This window comes from Dipteris shenzhenensis, chromosome 6 (genome assembly GCF_047967505.1).
Source record: "Dipteris shenzhenensis isolate YYH24624 ecotype China chromosome 6, Dip_SZ_1.0, whole genome shotgun sequence".
In the NCBI taxonomy this organism is placed as follows: Eukaryota; Viridiplantae; Streptophyta; class Polypodiopsida; order Gleicheniales; family Dipteridaceae; genus Dipteris; species Dipteris shenzhenensis.
The window spans coordinates 53,649,479-53,671,694 of record NC_141601.1 but is presented as its reverse complement, the minus strand read 5'-3'; the positions used below and the strand labels follow the sequence as shown (position 1 = coordinate 53,671,694).

The 22,216-nt window shown below is 45.7% G+C and overlaps 1 protein-coding gene across 1 annotated transcript; it reads left to right on the top strand.

Annotated features, from left to right (window-relative positions):
* Nucleotides 1-379: 379 nt before the first annotated feature.
* Nucleotides 380-21,222, top strand: LOC147901344 (WUSCHEL-related homeobox 8-like). Its single transcript, XM_087375934.1, has 2 exons — nt 380-794; nt 20,354-21,222. Exons 1-2 carry the CDS (start codon nt 536-538, stop codon nt 20,716-20,718), a joined length of 624 nt encoding a protein of 207 aa, XP_087232060.1. The 5' UTR covers nt 380-535; the 3' UTR covers nt 20,719-21,222.
* The last annotated feature ends 994 nt before the right edge of the window (nt 21,223-22,216 follow it).

Genomic DNA, 22,216 nt, shown 5'->3' with positions numbered 1-22,216 from the left:
GCACCATTGGGGGAGTTCGGTCTGCTGTTGGTGGTTGTACTGGATGGATATCCTGGTCCTGGTTGTCTGGGAAAGGCTGCAGGCTGGTGTTGCAGAGTCGAGAAAAATGTTACTTGAGCAATTCGTGCTTGTAGGGGGCGTTGAGCGGGGCCAGGCTAGACATGGAAGCCAAAGCGGGGAAGCTCTCTGAATAGGGAGGAGGTGAACATTGAATGGCGAGGGGTGGTGGGAGGGGCGTAAGTGGAAACCCATGTGCATTGTGATGTTGGAGTGGGGAGGGTGGTGAAAAATGGGCATTGACGAGGGGGAAGGAATGTCAAAACATGGGACAGGTAAGGGGGGGTGCCTTTAACGTCCTACGTGATTGAGTGATTCCATTCTATAATTTTGCATTTCCATGTCACGTTCTCACGTTCGCACCCGTTTGACCTTTGCTCTCTGCTGCTCTTCTAAACGACTAACTAGCTGCAGAATCTCTCACAGAGCTCCATAACTCTCCTCTAGCATCATCAGCTTTCACTAGCTTTCCCGGAGAATGCATGCTTTGGAAAGCGCTTTAGCTCGCATTCCCCCCCCAGATGCTCCTTCGCCTTCACTCTTCGACCGATCCGATTCAGCTTTCCCCCCCCTCACCGCAACAGCCCAGCCCCTACAGTTTTGCTCCATGCACGGCCAAGTAATGACGGATGAGCAGTTCGAGACACTCCGCCGTCAGATCTCTGTGTATGCGACCATTTGCCAGCAGCTTGTGGAGATGCACAGAGCCATGGTCGCCCAGCAAAAGTTCGTGGCAGGTCTCTCATATCTTGGCCCCTGTTGTGCTCATTTCAAAAGTGTGGAAAGCCTCGGGAATGGACCACAGATTGCCATTCTCGAAGTATGCTTTTGCTTTTCAATAGTGTAGAGTCTCCAAACAGTTGAGGGGGTTGCGACTAAACGTTCAGTCAGGAAGGCCCTTGTTCAAGCTCCAGATCCAATCAGCTGCCACTCATCCTTTTTCCCCTTTCGCCCTGTCAGTCAGCTTGCGTGATTATCTTTGTAGCTTTAATCTCGAACCTTTTCTCCTATGGTGGACCTAAAACTCGCGTACGGGAGCGAACGTTATGAGATCTGTGTTAGGGGTATATACGATAGATATGTCTGCAAGTGAAGCTTTTTATTCTCTCTTTGTGTATTAGGTATGTTCCTCTTCCCTTCGTCCTGCAGGAATCTCTCTTAAGCATTGCAAACGTTCTGTTCCTTTCTGGGCAGTTTGCACTTTGCCATATTTTTTGTAATCAGCAGATGCCGTACCATGTAGACTTTCAAAGACGATACCCGTAGTTATCAACGATGAAGGCTTTAAGCCACCTTTGCGGAGATGGCTTTTCTCATAAGGTTACCTATGAGCCGGTAGTCTGTCGAAAGTGCATTCTAATAATCTTACGTTTTCAGCCATGTTGACGATATGTAAAAGTCTTCCGAGGAGGGAACCTATCCTGTAATACCTTTCAGGATCATGCACTATAGATTGGAAAGGGTGAACCCACTTTTCTCTTGATTCACTGCTTTGCCATTTATAATCTGATCACATTGTGCTCCATCAATCGCTGATCTTAAATCCTGTAGCTCCTTGTCTTTGCAAGGGCAGTTGAAGAGTCCTGGCGATTTGGGAGGCTACTGGGGGGTTTAATGTTGGGATAGAAAGGTCAACTCCCCACCTGTGAGCCCCAATATGAGGACATGGGGGAGTGACAGCTGCATAGGGCTTGGGAGAGAAGACTGCCACATGGGCAGTAGAAAGAGGGATGGGCAGCACACTGACTGCCACGCTTGCAGCAGATGCAAATCCTTCTTTCCCACCAGATCAGTCCATGTGGGACCGACAACGTGTGGGGCTGCACACAAGCCCTGCACAAGGGCACAGATGCAGTGCAACAGTGGGCTCAAGTCTGGGGCAATGTCCAGCCACATGGCAGGCAGAAAGGGGCATATGTAGACGCCCAAACCAGGCTTGATTGGGCTGTCCACATTGGCCAGGAAGCCTGTGGAGTTGGCCCTTATGGAGGGAGATAGTGCACTTGGTAGTTAAAAGAAAGCACCTGCACATGGTCAAGGGTAGAGAGCAAACTGGTAGTTGGCTTTCTATGATGATTTCTTGATTATGTGCAGGCCCGTTCCTTCCCTTCCCTTCGCTATATCTTGACCACTCGTCAGCTTTAACAGGTTGCATACTGCTTCTGGTCAATGTTCTGCGGAACTTAGTATCCCCTGAAGAACATGAGTACAGTGTAGCCTCATCGTAGTACGATGTTCTGGGTCATCAAACTAGATCAGTAGCTATCAGTTTTTGTATAGCAAGGGTCAGGACTCTTGTAACGTGCAGGGAAAGTACTGGCTAACTACCCACAGACCTGGGTGTTGCCCAAGGCTACCTATTGGCTGGGCTCAGCAGTGCTTATGAACTGCCCCTGAATGGTTTCCCTAGATGGGCTGAAGTGCCTGACCTGCAAATAATCAACACTAATTGAAGCCTGTATTGCCTCTTTGTGTTCGATAAAGGGCTCACAACCTGTGCAGCAAAAATGATCATACTAATGTATCAACTGTAATTAACAAGGGACTAGACAGAGATCCAGTGGAGAAGGCAAAGGGGGAAATCACTCCCCTAAGTACTCTTGTATTGGTGGAGCCAAGTGAATGTCTATCAGCATGTGTGGTGCCAAGTTAATTTGCCTTAACAACTCGACCTGTTGTTTGATCAAAATTACGTCTCCCTCTTGCTTAGATAGTCCTACCTAAGCCAAGAGATCTGGTCCTGTTGGATCTACCGATTAGGTCATATAGCCAGAAGTGAGCTGATCATTCTCCTGGCTAAGTGCCAAAGGAATGTCTACTTAATATTTTGATGGAACTGCATGAAACTGTTTTCAATGTACAGGCTGATGGGTTATGTGACTCATCCCTTATGTTTTTAAACTACTCAATGAACAAGATTCTCTTCAAGATATGTGGCAAACAAACTTGAGGGATGCCTGGCGTGCTGTGTCTCTGTGCTGGCATCTGCTCGCAGGAGTAATCAACTTGATTCATTTGAATGAAAACACGTGGAACTCAGGTCCACCTGGAGACGTGTGTATGCTGTTGGCTCTTCCATGGATCTCTCATCCAATGATGGAACGATTATCAATGACTAGGGCTAACCTAAAGTGTCTCATCTACCAGAGAGGATGACTGGCGTTGATGATGTGTCCCATGGTCAATTTGCTTGGGCTGAAGTAGCTTGTAAGGCTTGGCAATAGATGGCAAGTCTCCAATTGTTCATAACTGTATATGTGCTAGCTAGACCCTCTCTTGCTAGTGCCTGATTGAAGGAAACCTTTCCATTTTGCGGAAGAAACACTAGCAATTAAATATATGTAGTGAAGCTAAGGAGCCAAAAGAAGTTTGTAATGAGAAATAGTGAACAAGAAACAGTATTGCATATAAGTGTTTGAATTATGTGATCCATACAATGAGGCATCTCCTATATAGAGAGTAAAGAGCCATACTTGAAAATGTGTTTCCCACTGTTGTGTGCATGAAGAGTTGTGGCCTCTTTGAAGGGTGCGCCTGTTAGAAAAACCTAGTTCCTACAGCTAGTTTCTCCACATAGCAGAAATAGTAAATGTATAAGGTGTGTGCAATGGCAGAATCTTAGGCAGGAGAAGGGAATGTGTAATTCAAACTTCAACCTTATGTGTTCACTAGATACAACTCAGAAGCACCGATCTCAGGAGATAGACAATGGTAGAACAGTTCAAATTCATTACACAAATCTGAGCCAAACACTTTTACAGAAAGCTTCACTAGAGATCCCAAAACTGCTTCTCTATGTGAGCTTCAGTGACCTTTCCTTGTGCGAGTTCCTTGGACAGCACCCTCCTGCAGACGTGTGCTCTCCTACTGGCTGTTGGTATGATGTCGGTGGGGCTATCATAGTAGGTCATCCCGGATCTTGACTCTTCAGTATCAACTCTACAACATGGATATGGATGAGGGAGGTTCGGTACATGACCACTTGATGAAGCGCAAGGTGTTGAGGGATCAACTAGCATTGGTTAGTCAGAAGGTAGACTCAAGTCAGTTGGCCTTGATGGTACTTGGGATGCTACCACGGAGGTTCAAGAGCTTTGTTACGACTGTGACAGCAGGACCAAGGACCAAACCTTTGACCTTTGAGGAGTTGGGTCCGTTACTGATACAGGAGGAGGTTCGGGAGAAGCTCTATAACAAAGACAACGACACGGCGTTGTTGGCAAAGGGCAAAGCTGGCAAAGGATAGGGCAAGCCTAGCGGTGGCAAGCCCAAGAAGGATGATTTTGGAGATGATGAGGACACTTCCAATAAGAAGAGGAAGCATAAGAAATGTCATGACAAGAGAAATCACTAATCTGTGATCAATAGACATTAAAACATTATTATATATTATGCGCCAATGTGTAACATGTATTTGTATTTATGGATACCGACCGATTTATTATGGCGGTAGATCATTTGAGTAGATAGGACTAGTCGAGCTGGAGCCGCTGCTTCAGACTGTTGGAAAGATCACCTCCCCATTTGTAAGCCCCCATATGAGGAGAGCATGGGGGAGGGAGACTTAGGGCATGTGCCCAAAAGAAAAGGTGAGGGAGGGGGCTGCCATATGAGCAGCACCTCACAGGGAAAGGACAGCTAAAAGGGGCTGCCACATGGGCAGCACATGAGCTGCCATGGGGCAGCACAGCAGCCTGGCAGAGGCGCTTCAAGGCCTATGTGTACGGGGACTGGAACAGGCCCCTAACAGAGGTGCACAGGAGGCGGGACAGAGGCTGCATGTGGTGCAGCAAACGCGCACACATGTGGGCAGAACAGGGTGCCGGAAAGGGGTGCAGCAGAGGCGGGACAGACCAGCAAAGGGAGCCGGCCAAGAGAGAGGCTGGTTGGGCTGCTTGGAGGCAGCCAACCAGGCCGTATATAGGGCAGACCAAGGGGGCTGGGACCCTGCCTTGAAAGGAGGGCTAGAGCGCTAGAAGTGTGGGCCTAAGGCCCCGGTTTGAGAGCCCTTAAAGGGCTGGACCAGCAGCAGACTGGTTGGCCAGAATGATGCTGACTGGTCGGTTTTTGGGAGCAGGCCCTGGGTCTATAAAAGGGGGCCATTCAGCCCTCACAAATGATCACTTGGAGCAGCTTTTGAGGAGCAGAAAGGAGCAACACCAGCAGCAGCAGTTGGGCCTCATCCTGGAAGTGAACCTGGCTGGAGACCTGCAGACTTAGCTCACTCAGAGGGCTGACCCCCTAAGCTGGTTTGCAGACAGCAAGGTGGAAGAGATCTTTGGACGGAAAGTCTACTTATGCTCGAGGTGGAGCACGCGGGCTCGAGTCTAGAGTAGCCGGCAGATAGGAGAAGGACCTTGTGGTAAGATCAGAGGACCACACCATTGGTGGGACTTTGGTTCTATCTCTTTTGTATTGGGACTCTGGTTCTATCTCTTTTGTATTGTGTCCATAGCTTTGGACGGAAATATATTATTTTGGTGGTTTCTCTCTGTGGTTGGTTCATTGTCTATTGATGAGTCTGCACATCTATTCTATGCACATAAGTATAAGAAGTTTGTGATTCCACACCCCACACCACATTGTGTGAGCTCCTGGGCAATTCTATTAGTCTTTCGTTGTGCGTACCCTCTGTTGGGCGATTTCTAACATGGTATCAGAGCCCAAGTAGGAGGCTCACAGGTGTGGGAGCCTGAAGGCAGGGACCTTGCTGAAGGATGACCTTGATTGAAGCTCTTGGGAATCGACGTCCACGACTGGAGGACAGTGCCCTTGCGAGAAGGAGGGCGACTCAGGTTCAGTCAAGTGCGTTTAGAGTTTTGGTCTACTAAAGATTGAGTTTGATGATTTTGCTGTGTGGTTTAGCAGCAGAAATGTCGACCTCTTCAGCCTCTTCAGCCCTTGCTCTCCCTTTCTTTTCCCCAGATTTCTTTCTCTCACTATCCCTAACTTTGGAGAGTCTGGGAAACTAGATGGGTCAAATTATCCGATTTGGAAGGTGAAGATCTGGACTCATTTAGTGGCTCGAAAGTTGTGGAAATCGACAACGGGAGTGGAGGCGAAGCCGGAGGACATGGTGGATAGACAGGGGAATATACTCATGGCAGTAGATGGAGAGGAGCTCGAAGCTTGGAAAGATAGAGATGCCCATGTCTTGGCATTGATCATAGGGACTACGGCGAACTCCGTGTTTCCTCACATCCAGATGGCCGAGACGTCAATAGAGGCGTGGGTCACTTTGAAGGATCTGTATGAGACAGACAACACATCCTGGATCTTGCTTCTTCAGCATCAGCTCTACAATCTAGATATGGATGAGGGAGATTTGGTACATAACCACTTGACAAAGGTCAAGGTGGTGAGGAATTAACTGGCATCAGTTGGTCAGAAGGTGGACTTGTGCCATTGGGCCTTGATGGTACTGAGGAGGCTACCTCCGAGTTTCAAAAGCTTTGTAACGACTGTGACAGCAGGACAGAGGACCAAACCTCTGACTTTTGAGGAGTTGGGTCCATTATTGCTATAGGAAGAAGCTAGGGATAAGCTATATAACAACGACAAAGACGACAAGGCGTTGTTGGCAAAGGAAAGGGCAAGCCTAACGGTGGCAAGTCCATGAAAGACGGCTCTGATGACGAGGACACTTCCAAGAGGAAGCAAAAGAAGTGCTACTACTGTGACACACCATGACATTTTGCGAAGGACTGCAGAAAGAAGAAGGCGGATCAGAAAAACAAAAGGAAGGAGTTCGGCTTAGATTCAAAGGGATCAGCATTGTCTGTACTTCTTTGATTCAGGAGCCAAAGCCAATTTCATTACTCTTGAACTTGTAGCTCAGTTGGGTCTTCGACCAGAGGAGATTGGTCCTCTTTGTGAGGCCAACATGGCTAATTCGGAGCTCAGTACCCCTGTCACTCCTATCATAGGAAAGCTACGGATTCACATTCAGGGATATGTGGACTATGAGGATTTCTATGTGATGCCTTTACCTGAGTGTGATGTTTTGTTGGGGAGGCCTTGGATGTACCGTGTGCATGCTATCATAGATACACATGACAAGAAGCTTACCTTGACTTATAGGAGTAAAACCCAAGTCATTGATGTGAACTCGAAGGGAGAATCAGTCCCAGTTGTATCCGCTTCGGCAATTTCCTCTATAATGAAAAAGCATCTTTCTGCGTATTTGATTTTTGTCAAAGAAATAGAACCTGATGAGGATAACTCTGATTTTTCCAAGCTGGAAAAACAGCAAACTGAGTTTTTATTTCAGTTTCAAGATTGTTTTCAAATGAACTTCCAGAGGAGTTACCTCCTGAGAGGCCAGAAGATCATACTATTGATATCATTCCTGGCAGTTCTCCACCTAACCGACCACCATATAGGGTGAGTGCGGCACAGTAGGAGAAGATCATATGTCAGGTCAATGATTTGCTACAGAAGGGGCTGATTCAGCCAAGCTCTTCTCCATATTGTGCTCCCGTCCTACTTGTGCAGAAGAAGGATGGATCTTGGAGAATGTGTATTGACTACAGGGCTTTGAATAAGATCTCTATCAAGAATCGATTTCTTATTCCACGCATTGATGATATCTTGGATTGATTAGAGGGATCAGCCATCTTCAGTCGCATTGACTTGAAGAGTGGTTACCATCAGAGGCGAATTAGGCCCGAAGATGTACATAAGACTGCCTTCAGGACCACTTTTGGGCTTTATGGGTTTCTTGTTATGCCATTTGGTTTGACCAATGCTCCTGCCACCTTCAATCGTATGATGGATCGCATTTTCAGAGAGCACAGGAAGTTTGTGGGTACATTCTTTGATGACATTATTGTGCACTCGAAAGATGAAGAGGAGCATAGGCAACACTTGGCAGTTGTATTTGCAGAACTCAAGAAACACAGTTTACTGGTCAACACCAAGAAGAGTGAGTTCTTCATGCCAGAGATACATTTCTTGGACACATCATCTCACGAGATGTAGTGAGGATGGACCCTGCCAAGATAGAGGCAATCTAGAATTGGCCTCCATTGAAGAACCTACATGAAGTTCGTAGTTTTCTTGCTTGTGTTCATACTACAGGCGCTTCATTCGCTATTTTGCTGAGATAGCTTCACCCTTACATGCTTTGCAGAAGAAGGCAGTGCCTTTCCGTTGTGGGGAAAGAAAGAAATTGCAGCATTTAATGAGCTGAAAGAAAAGCTATGCTCAGATCCTGTCATCATTTTGCCAGACTTGCGAAAGCCTTTTGTTCTTCAATGTGATGCAAGCGGCAATAGTGTTGGAGGAGTACTCATGTAGGAAGGCAGAGTGGTTGCATATGAGAGCAGGCTGCTCCGAGATGCTGAACACAACATGAATGTATATGAGCAAGAGTTGGTAGCTGTAATTCATGCTCTTACTATGTGGAAGCACTATCTTTTAGGTGCTGATTTTTATGTGCAAACTGATCATCAATCGCTGCGATACTTTCTCACTCAGAGAAAGTTATCAGAAAAGCACATGAGATGGGCAAACTTCCTTTCCATTTTTCATTTTCAGATTGTACGTGTGGCTGGAATGAAAAATGTAGTGGCTGATGCACTTTCCAGAAGGCCACGTACGGAAGCTATGTCCAAGAAACCACAGGTATCTGCAATTACCATTGCTTATCAAAATGAGCTAGATGCCATGAAGGAGCAGTATGCTACAGATGATGCTTTTGCACGTATTTATGATCAGCTTATGGAGGGCAACATGCATGAACATTATACACTTAAGGAGGGATTTATGATGATGCATGGAAAGCTGTGTGTAACGCGGCCATTGAGGCATAAGGTGCTCACTAAAAGTCATGCCCCACCGTATGCAGGGCATAGGGGTATTGAGGCTACAGTCAAAGCAGTAGAGCACTACTTTTATTGGCCTTTACTTCGGAAGGATGTTGAGGCTTATGTCAGAACATGCATCGCTTGTCAAAAGGTGAAGTATGACAGGCAGAAACAGCCCGGTTTACTTCAACCTTTGCCTATACCAGATAGACCATGGCAGAGTATTGCCATGGATTTTGTTTTTGATCTCCCTCGCACTCCTTCTCATCCTGATGACATTTGGACCATAATTTGCAGATTCAGCAAGATGGCTCATTTCATTCCAGTAAGGAAGAAGATTACTTCAGAGCAGATGGCAAAGGAGTCCTTAAAATCTGTTTTCAAGTATCATGGGATGCCTAAGTCTATCGTGAGCGATAGAGATCCACGGATGACCAGCATGTTCTGGAGAGGTTTGTTTGAAGACATGGGAACCTCACTGTTGTTTTCATCTTCTTATCATCCACAGTCTGATGGTCAGTCAGAAGAGGCAAATTCTACAGCTTTGGATTTGCTCCGATGCTTTGTGTTTGAGCACAAAACAAAGTGGGAACAGTACTTGCCACTGATTGAGTATGCATACAACAATACAGTGCATTCTTCCACGGGTAAGGCACCATTTGAAATAGTGGAAGGAGCGAGGAAGGTCCTATCTTGCATACAAAGGAGAAAATTTTTGTGGCAGATGAGTATGTGGAGGATTTGTGGGCAGCCTATGAAAAGGTTAAGTATGCCCTCCAACACAGCCAAGATAAACAGAAAAGAGCTGCAGATAAGCATCGCAGGGAGTTGGTTTTCACTGAAGGTGATTGGGCGTTGCTGCATTTTCTTAAAGCACGCTTGAGGAGCAAGAAAGGGAAGGTAAAGCTGTACACTAAGCTGAATATGAGGTACTACGGCCCCTTTCAAGTTCTTGAGAAGATCAATGAGGTAGCTTACAGGTTGAAGCTACCTGAGCAGTGGACCATCCACAATGCTTTCCATGCTAGCTTGCTGAAGCCTTTTCATGGAGAAGCGCCACAGGATATGCCGGTTGAAGAGCAACCTGAAGTTGATAAGCAAGATGAGGTCTTGATTCTTGAGCAGATTGTGGCACATAAGGAACGAAAAGTTAATGGTAGAGTGGCCAGACGCTATCGTTTGAAGTGCAAGAACTATCCTGCGAACGATGCGATCTGGATGCAAGAGAGTGAATTGGCAGATTTACCTCATATTTTACAGCTCTACCTTGAGGCATTTGGTCTCGAGCCTACTGCGATAGTCTCTCATGCCGGTTCAGCAGAGCATATGTCTGGAGCATTACCGGATGCTCATGCCGGTTCAGTAGAGCATATGTTTGAAGCCTTTTCATGGAGAAGTGCCACAGGATATGCCAGTTGAAGAGCAACCTGAAGTTGATAAGCAAGATGAGGTCTTGATTCTTGAGCAGATTGTGGCACATAAGGAACGAAAAGTTAATGGTAGAGTGGCCAGACGCTATCGTGTGAAGTGCAAGAACTATCTTGCGAACGATGCGATCTGGATGCAAGAGAGTGAATTGGTAGATTTACCTCAGATTTTACAGCTCTACCTCGAGGCATTTGGTCTCGAGCCTACTGCGGTAGTCTCTCATGCCGGTTTAGCAGAGCATATGTGTGGAGCATTACTGGATGCTCATGGGGGCGGTGGCACCTCCGCACCCACAATGCAGACAGGCTCACAGCTTGGTGACACTGCGGTTTCACCCGAGGCACTAATGCTGATAGTGTTTCTGCCATGAGACTTCTATGATGAGTGATCATGACACTCTAGTTGGTTGATACACTGACACTGCGGTGTCGCTTGGTGACACTGCGGTTTCAGCTGAGGCACTGATGCTGACAGTTGCTGCCATGAGACTTCTATGATGAGTGATCATGACACTCTAGTTGGTTGATACACTGACATACGGATGGATCTGCAGTCTTGCTGTATGTACATTGTATTTTTGGTACTTCATGTGATGTTGTACTATTGATTATGGGCTGTTTTATGCCTATCGTGACACCCTTTTCTATTAGCTGTAATTTTGGGACAGCAAACAAGATAGTTTGCTGTTTCAAGGGGGGGGTATGTCACGGGGACGTGGTGGTGATGGTGAAGTGTCTAAACTAACTGTCACTGAATTTGGCCTAGGGTACCAGGCTAGGGGCCTTAATTAATGCCCAAAAGGTACCTGTGATTTTATGTGCAACAAGTGCAACTCCTGGTGCTATTAGAGTAGTTTTATTTTCTAAGGTCATTGGTTTCGTTCAGTGGGGTCATCCTTTAAAAATTGACCCCCTAGAGATCCTTCAAAATAGGGTCATTGGTTCCTTTGCACTAGGGTCATGGTGTGCCATCTGACCCCCTAGGGGCATTAAAAACCCCACGCCTCATTTTGCTTAGGTGTCTGCTGGTGGCCCATCTGCTTGCCTTGTGTCACCTCTGGAAGCCCCTGGATCCCTTCCTTGGCTTTCCATTCTGTTTTGAGACTTCACCCCTACCAGGGCAGCCGCATTCTCTTCATGGCGGATTCCTGCAGCTCTCCCTCTCCTTGCTGAACTGGAATTTCATGCTTCCTTCGCGACAGTTCTCCTCCCCTTGGTGCTCTCTATTGCTGGCATGCTTCTGGGACCTGGACGCCTTCATTTTGGGCCACTTTTGAGGCTGTTTTCGACTTTCTTCATGACAGAAGTTCTTCTTTTTTGCATCTGGAGCCATATTCATGGGCACCTCTGTTCCTGCTCCTGCCTGGTGCAAGGCGCACTGAAAACAGAGCTGTTTGTGGGTTGTAAACTCCGTTCTGGTGGACGCATTCTTGGCTGATCTGCTACAGCTTGCTGGACACACTTTTCTCTGATCTTTTCAGGTGCTGGAAGAAACTCCTAAGCAACTCTCTCCTACTAGAGTTTGCTGTCCGCTTCTCATCCTACTTCTGGAGCTGTTTCGGGCTGAAACAAGCTCTTTCTGTTGGCTGAATTCTCATCTTCCTTCTACACTCTTTGCTACAGCCATTCCTACTGAGTTCCTGCTAGGTTGGATGCCCTGTTAGGATTGGAAATGGGTAATGCATTGCTTGGCATGCTGTCAGCCTGGTCTCCTTGTGATTATGCATGTCTGCTGAAAGGAACCAAGGTAATAGCAGTGGGAGTTGGTCGCTAGCACAGCCACGGGTTGGTGTTGTTTGTACTGGGTTGCACCTGCGGGTGAGCTCATGAAGGGAGTCCCTTTGTATCTTTGAGCTAACCAGTTTAAATAAATACCGCAAGGGGTGCCAAGTGTTGGGGCCAACAGGTGTTGCTCTCTATGTTTCTGAGTAGGGGCATGCTAGCCTCCCTTGTTTTGAATGGCTTCATGATGATGTGCAGTGGGGTTATATGCTTTGAGTTTGGTTTGTGAACAAAGGCAATTATTTAAGTTGGCTGTATTTTCATCTTTGTGAGATAGTAGAGACAGATACATTGCCCTTAGTGTTCTAAGGCCGGTTACAGAGGGGGTGTTGGAAAGGTCACGTCCCCATCTGTAAGCCCCCGTCAGCAGCTTGGTAGAGGCGCTTCAAGGCCTGTGTGTACGGGCATGGAACATGCCCCTAACAGAGAGCACAGGAGGCGGGACAGAGGCTGCATGTGGCGAGGCAAAGGCGCACACGTGTGGGCAGAACAAGGTGCCGGAAAGGGGTGCAGCAGAGGCAGGACAGACCAGCAGAGGGAGTCGGCCAAGAGAGAGGCTGGTTGGGCTGCTTGGAGGCAGCCAACCAGGCCTTATATAGGGCAGACCAAGGGGGCTGGGACCCTGCCTTGAAAGGAGGGCTAGAGCCCTAGAAGTGTGGGCCTAAGGCCCGGGTTTGAGAGCCCTTAAAGGGCTGGACCGGTCGGCTAGAATGATGCTGACTGGTCGGTTTTTGGAGCAGGCCCTGGGCCTATAAAAGGGGGCCATTCAGCCCTCACAAATGATCACTTGGAGCAGCTGTTGAGGAGCAGAAAGGAGCAGCACCAGCAGAAGCAGCTGGGCCTCATCTTGGAGGTGAACCTGGTTGGAGACTCGCGGACTTAGCTCACTCAGAGGGCTGCCCACCTTGGCTGGTTTGCAGACAGCAAGGTGGAAGAGATCTTTGGACGGAAAGTCTACTTATGGTCGAGGTGGAGCACACGGGCTTGAGTCTCGAGATAGCCGGCAGATAGGAGGACCTTGTGGTAAGATCAGAGAACCACACCATTGGTGGGACTCTGGATCTATCTCTTTTGTATTGTGTGCATAGCTAAGGATGGAAATATATTATTTTTGGTGTTTTCTCTATCTGGTTGGTTCATTGTCTATTGATGAGTCCACACATCTATTCTATGCACATAAGGTTAAGAAGTTTGTGATGCCACACCCCACACCACATTGTGTGAGCTCCTGGGCAATTCTATCAATCTTTTGTTGTGCGTACCCTCTGTTGGGTGATTTCTAACACATACGGCATTAAATTTGGACACGTGATACTTATTCTATCAACAAAAATGTGCACACACGTGTCTAGGTCCTAGGAGCAATAGGAAGGGAAGGGTGCATTAAGGTGCATTGAATGGTAGATGCATGGGTCATAGGCTAAGGGTAGGTGTAAATGGGAAGATGGAACTTGAGTGATCTCAAGGGACATTTATGAAAGGGTATCACCCTTTCATTGTGAATCTCACGTAGCATTCTCTATTCACCTTGCATTCATCTGCCATCTCTCTCCCACTTTGCATGTAGGTCGAAACAGAAACAGGTACTCTCGCGAGGGCACTCTTCCTCATTGGAGGGCCAATCGGCATTCAAATTCTGCATGCATTGCACACATTTGCATTCTTGAGAAGGCGTTCTTCACATTTGGTATCAAAGCTTCAACGATCCACTATCGGGACGGGAAGAGAAGGAGAAGAAGTGAGCACGAGGGAGGGCGCAAGCGTGTGGGACAGCAGCCAGCGCAACGTGCACAGAAGGGAGCCGTACGAGAAGGTGGTGCACAGAGAAGACTGCATGGAAGCCATAGCGGGAGAGTGCCGTAGAAAGGGCATGTGCATGGGGAGCCAGACGGAAGGCAACGCGTGTGAAAGCCTCGCACGGAGGACACGGAGGTCGTATGTGAAATAGTGCCTTGGTCACTCCTTGGACGCAACCTGAGATGTGTTGCAAGCTGCGGAAGAAGGTGGTTTGTAGAGTCCGAGTTTTGGAGGCCCCCGTCGGAGAGATGTGAAGCAAAGCGCGAGTTGTGAAGTGAGACACCTCTGTCTCTTGCAAATCCTGGTTTTTGGAGCCCTTGAGGCTTTTGGACAGGGAATGGGGTGTCCTAATGGAGTAACTTCCCTTCGTGCGAATAGACCCTTAAAACCCTTAAACCATGAGCAAAAGAGACCCCCCTTGTCCTCCCCAACAGAAAGTCGGATCGGAACAAGATTTTAAGGGGGTGATCCACCCACCAAGTACCCCCCTCCTATAACGGTATCTAGAGCACCTATCTGCTCAAAACACGTAGCCCAAATGAAGTGTACCAGTTTACAGCATAAAAGCAAGGAAGAAAGGCTAAAAGTTAAGGAAGAAGAGGTCATTTGAAGTGGTTTTTCGACACAAGCAAAGCGGGAGTCGGATAAGTACTACCAACTTTGCAACACTTGACTTTTGCTGTAAAGTAAACCCCTTTATTGAAATTACAGCAAGTCATTTTCTCTCTTGTATTACTAAAAGGAAAGAATGGAAGGAAAGGGATATTTAATAATGAACTTGTCCTTTTTCCTCCACTACCAGAAGGAGATAGGGAGAGAACACCATCACCTCCTCCTGAAGAGGATAATTTAGATGAGAGTTACACACATATTGAGTATGATAACCCACGTATAGAATTACCTTCATCTCTCCTTCAAGAATCTCTTGATAGGGAGTTTTCCTTTAGAAATGAAGGAAGAAACGAGTCCATCCAAGAGCAAGGCATTAAATTTATGCCTTTAACTTAAAATCCGATACACATGGATTATAATCCAAGGGCGAGAGGGAGAGAGGAGTCCCTTGTTGATAAGCTGGTTTCTCAGCTTAGCCATATGATTGAACAGTCCATTATGACAAAATTAGGGACTAAGAGAGTACTGAAATCCTCATCGGTTGTCCAGTCAATTCTAGGCATTGCTGCTTTAACACGTGCTAAAGTATCACTGAATGAATCCTCCTCATTGTACCATCCATCTAGGAGTCCCCCAATTCTGATTTTAAACTCATTATCCCGTCTAATTTCATGTTCCATAATCTCTTCTTGGATATCAGCTTTATTCACCTTTGCTCCAAACTCCACAATTATCTCTTGCTTCGCTGTCTGCATTTCAGTTTGAACCAAATCCTTGACTGTGGAGACTAACTGGGGGGTAGGTGGGCAATCTTTGCAAGACTTTATAGCCTCATGAATTACCTCCTGCTTACCAGGTCCTTCAAGAACCTGGATTCTAGCTACAGCAGTTGCCAGTTGTGTCTTTAGCTCTCTCACCCGATCTTGTAAGAACATAATATGTTCATAATATCGAATAATGGGGCATATGAGAGAGAACAATATCCTCTTTATATATATATGTGCATAAGGAGAGGGTGTTTGAGCTGCAACTGTGGCATATTTTGCCTTGTTGGAAGGAGCTATTGGAGTTGATGGGGTTTTTGAGGAAGAGGATGGGGAAGAGAGGTTGGGCCATTTTTTACTGGCCATGTCTCCTACAACCCCTTGCTGAGCTAACCCCCCAACTGGGTTAGGGGTTTCAGCCCAGCTTGGGGTTAGGTGACAAAGGAGAGGCGGTTGTTGTCAGCTTGCGCTGCTGACGGGCGAACCTTATGCTGCTGCTGATGAGTTGTTGACAAAGGAAACTTGCACTGCTGTTGCTGACGGGCCTTATGCTATTGACGGGTTTGTGGGTTGTGGGCTGTAACGGGCTAACGAGCTGATGGGCTAGTGAACGAATGAAGGAGTGGAGGGGTTGACAAACGGAGCGACCGAATGCAAAAACGGAGGGCTGACGGACGAACGAAGCAACAGAGGGCTGAGTGCTGAGCGACAGAGGGCTGGGGGCTGAGAGAGAGAGAGAGAGAGAGAGAGAGAAGTAGAATTTATTATCGTCCTTGGGGGGCCAGAAATGACCCATGGGACCTAATCATCAGTACAAAAATCTCCTCCAATGTGGAGGGGTCAAGAATTTTCAAGTTCTTGATGGTATGAAAAAAGACAGGTGACAAAAGATCCCAACGTTGCCGGAGGGGCAATGGTGAGAACTGATGAGAGCTGAGTGGTGTCTACCAGTATCTGTTGGTAGTCGTTCCTGATATGTGTATATCCGAGTCATTGTAGGGCTACATGTGCCTTTGGCTCGACTGTCTGTGAATCACAGAATCTGCAAACTCTGGCATGTCGTGGCAAATTCAGCCAAGCTCCTTTCTCTATTGCCAAGGTGTGTGATCGTGTGTGGAATCTGGCAATATTCTTGCGATAGAGAAGAGGGATGAGAGTGCTGATGTATGGCTGAGCAGAGGCATCTGATGTCATGAATGATGACCAGCATATTGGGTTTATTTGATCTTGGTAGTATTCTAACTTTGTCTTCTTTTCTGTTGTCAACCATTGAGACTGTAGGGTGCAGAGAGAGAGAGAGAGAGAGAGAGAGAGAGAGAGAGAGGGGGGGGGGGGGGGTACATAGGTTGTCAAAGAAGGTAAGGAGCAGAAAGAGCTCAAAGTATATTGGATGTAAGGCCATTAGACGTGTGATGCAATTTGATGAGGGTTGACTTATGTAATCCCGTCCTTATAGCCCTTATAGCCCACTTGTGCTAAAGACCACCTCTCATGCCAAGAGTGCTAATCTACTATAATTTAGCCCCGCTTTATTACAAATATCTGCTTACAAATGATGGTGGAGCTAAGACAACCTCTCACGCCAAGAGTGCTAATCTACTATAATTTAGCCCATTTTCTCCCTTTATCACAAATATATGCTTAAAAATGATGGTATTTCGGAGAATATCTGAACATGTATTTGTAACGCAAGCCCTAGCTTTTGTTACCATGTTAGAACACACAGTGCAAAATGATTTGTCCACAAGATAACACCAGAGAACTCTAGATCCTACTGGGATGTGCACACATACATATAAATGTAAACCACGCTTAGACCTGGAATAGACAGCAGACATGGCAACTGATAAATGAATAAGAACGTCCAAAGAGAGGACCTAAAATGAATAAGAACATCCAAAGAGAGGACCCAAAATGTATTGCAAAAGTACACACTTATAAACCACATGATGTGGACAGCGGGGTGCTGCCCGCTACTGCTGGAACTGAGGCCACAAACTGTTTCCCTTATCTACTGCTCACTCCTGCTGCACACCTCTCAATGAGAGCTGCAGTGGCTATGGGAGGAGCTTAAAGCTCTTGTCACTGTCAGCTCCCTTTCTGCACCTGTGTGTTCTGCTATCTGGATCAGCCCCACACGTCTGCTAAGGTCTGCTGCTCCTGCTGGTGCATCTTCTGCACCCTGCTTCTGCCTTCGTCTCCACCTCTCTAGGTCAGATGCGAGGGCTGGAACAGGACTGGATCTACTGCCCCTTCTGCTGCACTCCATCTGGCTTTTAAGAGTGCCTTTGCTGCAATTCTCAATCTCCTCTTTAGCAGCCTTCAATGGCTTTATTGAATGGTGATGTGTTCCCCCAATGTGGGCTTTACATAGGGCTGGATGCCCCTTGGAACAGCCGACTAGGGTTCCCTGTCCTGCGGTACAGCTGACCAGGCTCATGGCTGGCCACCCAGTCTGTGGACTGCTGGCTGATCAGACCAGCCCTTCGGGGCCTATAAGAGATCCTACTGGCTGCGTGGTCATTTGTGCCCATGTCCAGGGCTAACAGGAGCCCCTTGTGTCCCTCCAATGGGGCGTCAAATAGGCTGCAGACCTGCTGTAAATCAGGGCCCATGTGTGGCCCAAGAATGGCCAACACCATGGCCGTCTCTTCCAGGACAGATCTTCCCTAAAGGGTGCGTCATCAATAAGCCAAGAAGGGAAGTCTCTATGCTGCACACATGGGCTGCCTGTGTGCTGCCATTGTGGCAGCCTGTTCATCCCTCCCATTACCCCTTATTTCTGTACAGGTGTCATTCCCCCATGCTCTCCTCATTGGGGGCTTACAAACGGGGAGTCGACCCTTATTCTTTGACACGATGTGTTGTAGTTATGTCACTGCATCCGTATGGGGGTAGAGGATCCATGTGCTAGCGCAGAAGTTGTTGGCCGTGAGTCACAGCCATACAGTATTTCTAGAGGGGCAGCGGAGCAGATCCAGAGATTCAGCCTTCACAATCAATTATGAACTGTCACATTAAGCTTTGGACCAGCTACTTGTGGCAAACACTAGTAGCTTGCCTTGGTACAATGGGTGGGGGTGAGGCTTATGTTGTCGTTCCACATTTTGCTTTTTAGCCTTCTCTTCCTAAAATACTCCTTGGTGCTAATCCCTCTAGCTTAGCTTATTCTTCTCCTGCACGGCAGTCATTCCCTTTCCAAAGAAAGTTTGCCCTCACTCCAGGATATGGAAGATGTGGCCCTCATTCATATAGAAGATGTGGCCCTTCTCATTAATAGTGGAAGCTCAGAGATGATGTTTTGACCCTCACGCAATTCCAGTAATTTGTCAGCTGATACGGATGACCCTCCTGTCATCCATGTAGTTTGGTCTGGGGGGATGCATAGGGTTGGCCAAGCTCCATCAGTGGAGGTAGTGCTTCTCAGGGTTGTAAACAGGGAGCCATCTCAACCATCATTGATGTGCCTGTGGAGAGCAATTGTCCTCCTTGGTTATACTCAGTTTGGCTGCCCCCTTGTGGTTGTATACTCTTGTACATGTATTCAAGCTGCAGTCATTGAAGAAGATTCAAGTGTAGTGGTTCTATTTGGTAGATTTTTTACATGGTACTTGAGAAATTTTCACTCTATTCATGGAAAAGAATTTACGAAAGGGCGAATCGATGTGTCCCTTTCTAGATCTTCGAGGACATGCTGAGTCTGATTTGTGATGCCATCATGGATAACTTGTCGCGCTTTTGTCATGACATTGTCTGAGAGTCTTACCTTTGTTTGTAAGATTCTTTTTCCTTTGGAAAACAGTAATTGACATAACTTTGTCCCTGGATGGAATTGGGTACCACGAGATGTTTTGTATTGGAAATATCAAATTGCAATTGTTCAACCAGCCTGATTTGCATGTCTCTGTAAATAGAAACAGAAACTGTTTGAATTTGAAGCTGTTTGTCATCATGAAGTAAAGCAGTTTATTCCAGTACTTTTAAGGTAATAACAAACATGGTTGTGACTCAAGTATGGGCCCAATAGTGGTATTTCAATATCATGTGATTCTTACGCGGGTGCAGAAGCCCCAACAGCTAATCTTATTCTCATTTATTCTTATTATTATTTTAATTCTTTTTTTTTGGTTTATTTATTTATTTATTTATTTTTTTAAATTTTGTCTCTCTCTCTCTATCTCTCTTCCCCTTAATTTTATTTTATTTTTAATTTTATTTCCTTAAAAAGTTTGCTTTTGCGTTTTGTTTTAGTTGCTCTCCTTGGTTTATTTCACTATATGACCGCTTTATTATTTATTTATTTTAAAATTTATTGGTAACTTTCCTTTTCTCTTTCTCTTTCTTTGGTGCTTCTAGGTTGATTAAACTCTTACAGTGGCCTTGGGGCCCTGGCTAACCCTAACTATAATCGCCAGTTTGGGGGTATATTGGCATTAGCGATACATGCTATTCTAAGTTAGAAATTTATTTTTGCCTCTTTGCAGAAACGAGACATAAGTGTAAAGTGCCATTTAACTTTTTATGTTTTAAATGAGAGAGAGAGAGAGAGAGAGAGAGAGAGAGAGAGAGTTTTTTGGAAGTTTTTGAGAGAGAGAGTTTTTTGGAAGTTTTTGTTTCTTGACTTGCTTGTTTATTTTTGCTTAAGTCACCTGCTTCGTTTCTTCTTTATTTCTTGTTTTCATTCTCTATTGTTTATTTGACGTATTTTAGTAAGCACTGGGTTTGCCCAAGAGACTCCGCGGGTCTTTAGAAACCCAGTATAGCTGCTTATGCTTGGGCACTGATGACGACATAAGTGTTGCTTTGCTTGCTTAGTATGTCTTCCTTTTGCTTTTCATAAAAGTTTTTGTTTACCTCTTTTTTCTTCTCTTTCATTTTCTCTCTTTTTTTTTTTTTTTCCTTTGTAGATTTTTGATCTTTAGAACAACAAAATTTCTAAATTTGTATGATTGGACTTATTCTAGTCTTACAAAGGTATATCATGTGATTCTTACTCCCTTTTTATTTCTTTCTCGATCACTGATTGAACCACACTCTATTGCATGATATTACCCCACGTCTCCTGGCAAAATCCCGTGGTTTTACATTGTTGCTGCTCTGATTGCAGGATTGGGTGAGTGTGTACTGTATGATTCTGCAATCCATTCAGCTGGAATGAAGTTAACCTCACGACAGAGATGGACGCCGAGCCAGAAACAGCTTGAACTGCTTGAAAAACATTTTGAGCAAGGCACAGGAAACCCAAACAAAAGGTGGATAAAGGAGATAACTGCAGAACTGATCCAACATGGACAAATCTCAGAGACCAATGTCTACAATTGGTTCCAAAATCGCAGAGCTCGATCAAAAAGAAGACAATCATGTGGATTACTGCAGAATGATGAATCTGAGGTAGAGACAGAGGGAGATTCTTTTAAAGAAAAGAGGGTTAAGGCAGACATAGACGGTTCAAAAGAATTTTTCTGGAGTTAGGCTCTGTCGAGACCGTGACTAGGTGGTGGCAGTTTTCTTTCCAGCAGTAAAGGCTGGTCCCAAAAACCACTGAGTGGACAAGTGGATGATTCAGAGAAATCCAGAAGACGCACGATTTTAGCTGTTATGAGTATTTTTTCTGGTTGGAATTCGATTGCCACTTTGAAGCAAGCCAGCTCTCATTTGGAAACTGTGAGGTCCTCTGTACTTTGGCACCAATATACTCTTACGTTCGTCTCTCAGAGTACAAAATGAGAGGCAATGGTTTGTAAATTTGATGACTCATAGCTAGTTGTTTCCTGCTTCTCTCCCTCTGAAATCCTTGCCTAATTGCAGAGTGCCAATTTGACATCTAATATCTGTTTACACCAGAATGTTGTTTAAGGATCTGTATCCCCTACAGCCTAGCAAAGATTTTGACTGTACAGAACTCCAAAGCATTCCTTCGATGTCCTCCAATCGATCATGGAAAGAGACACAATTGCATATGTGCATTTACACAACTGCAGGCACCTGTGTGCATGTGCATGTGTAATAGTTTATGCACACAAGTGTAGTTATATTTCAGTGTGAACATGTCCATGCACATGTGGGCTTATCCAATTGCACTCCTGTGTCTATATATGTAGGTATATGTGAAAACATGTATGCATATATGTGTATATCGTAGATACACCATCAAACTTTGACTGTTAACATCTATGCAAATGGATGTGCCACATGCTTATGCATGAATGTGGACAATACAATGTGAAGATTTACATCTGTATGTGAGTACACATGTAAGCATGTCTGAGGTATTGTACGTATATGCCCCTATATGCTTGAGGCAGCCACTTTGTGTAAACCTATATAAGATGTCTGAGCAATGCACTATAAAAAATGTACATAATTGTTTAACCCTTTTTTGTGATATACTTTTTGGAAATTCAGATTTAACCTAATTCTAAGAATAGATAGTCTATTGCTTACTATAATGGAAGATCTCTATGTCGATGTGTTTCAATATTGATGCCTTTTTTTTTCTCGATTTCATCAAGTAACCATAACAAGCAAATCTGTCATGCACTAGACACTTACATACATGACCTTACTGATGACATGAGTATCCACCTATCTTGGAGACTAGTTGAAAAGGTCGCGTGCTTATGTTTTGACCATGTGATTCTTAAGATAGTGCAACTTGCAAATTTCATTTGCAATATCTCATCTTGGACATGGAGGTACTTGGTTGTGAGTTAGGGCAATAGCATGAAGCAATGGTGGAAGCTATGAAGATACTTCAAGCCACATAAGGGAAACATTGCCACGCTAGAAATCATGAGGGTGATTCCAAGAGTTGAAAATGAGACCCCTGACATTGTTGCTTTGGATGCATTTGCCTTTGGCACCTTTAGAGGTGGTCCCACTCTTACTCCAATGATCAAATGCCATTTTTTCTAACTTCTTCCTCTCCCCTTCATGCAACCCCACGTGCAGCATGTTCCCAAGCTCATAT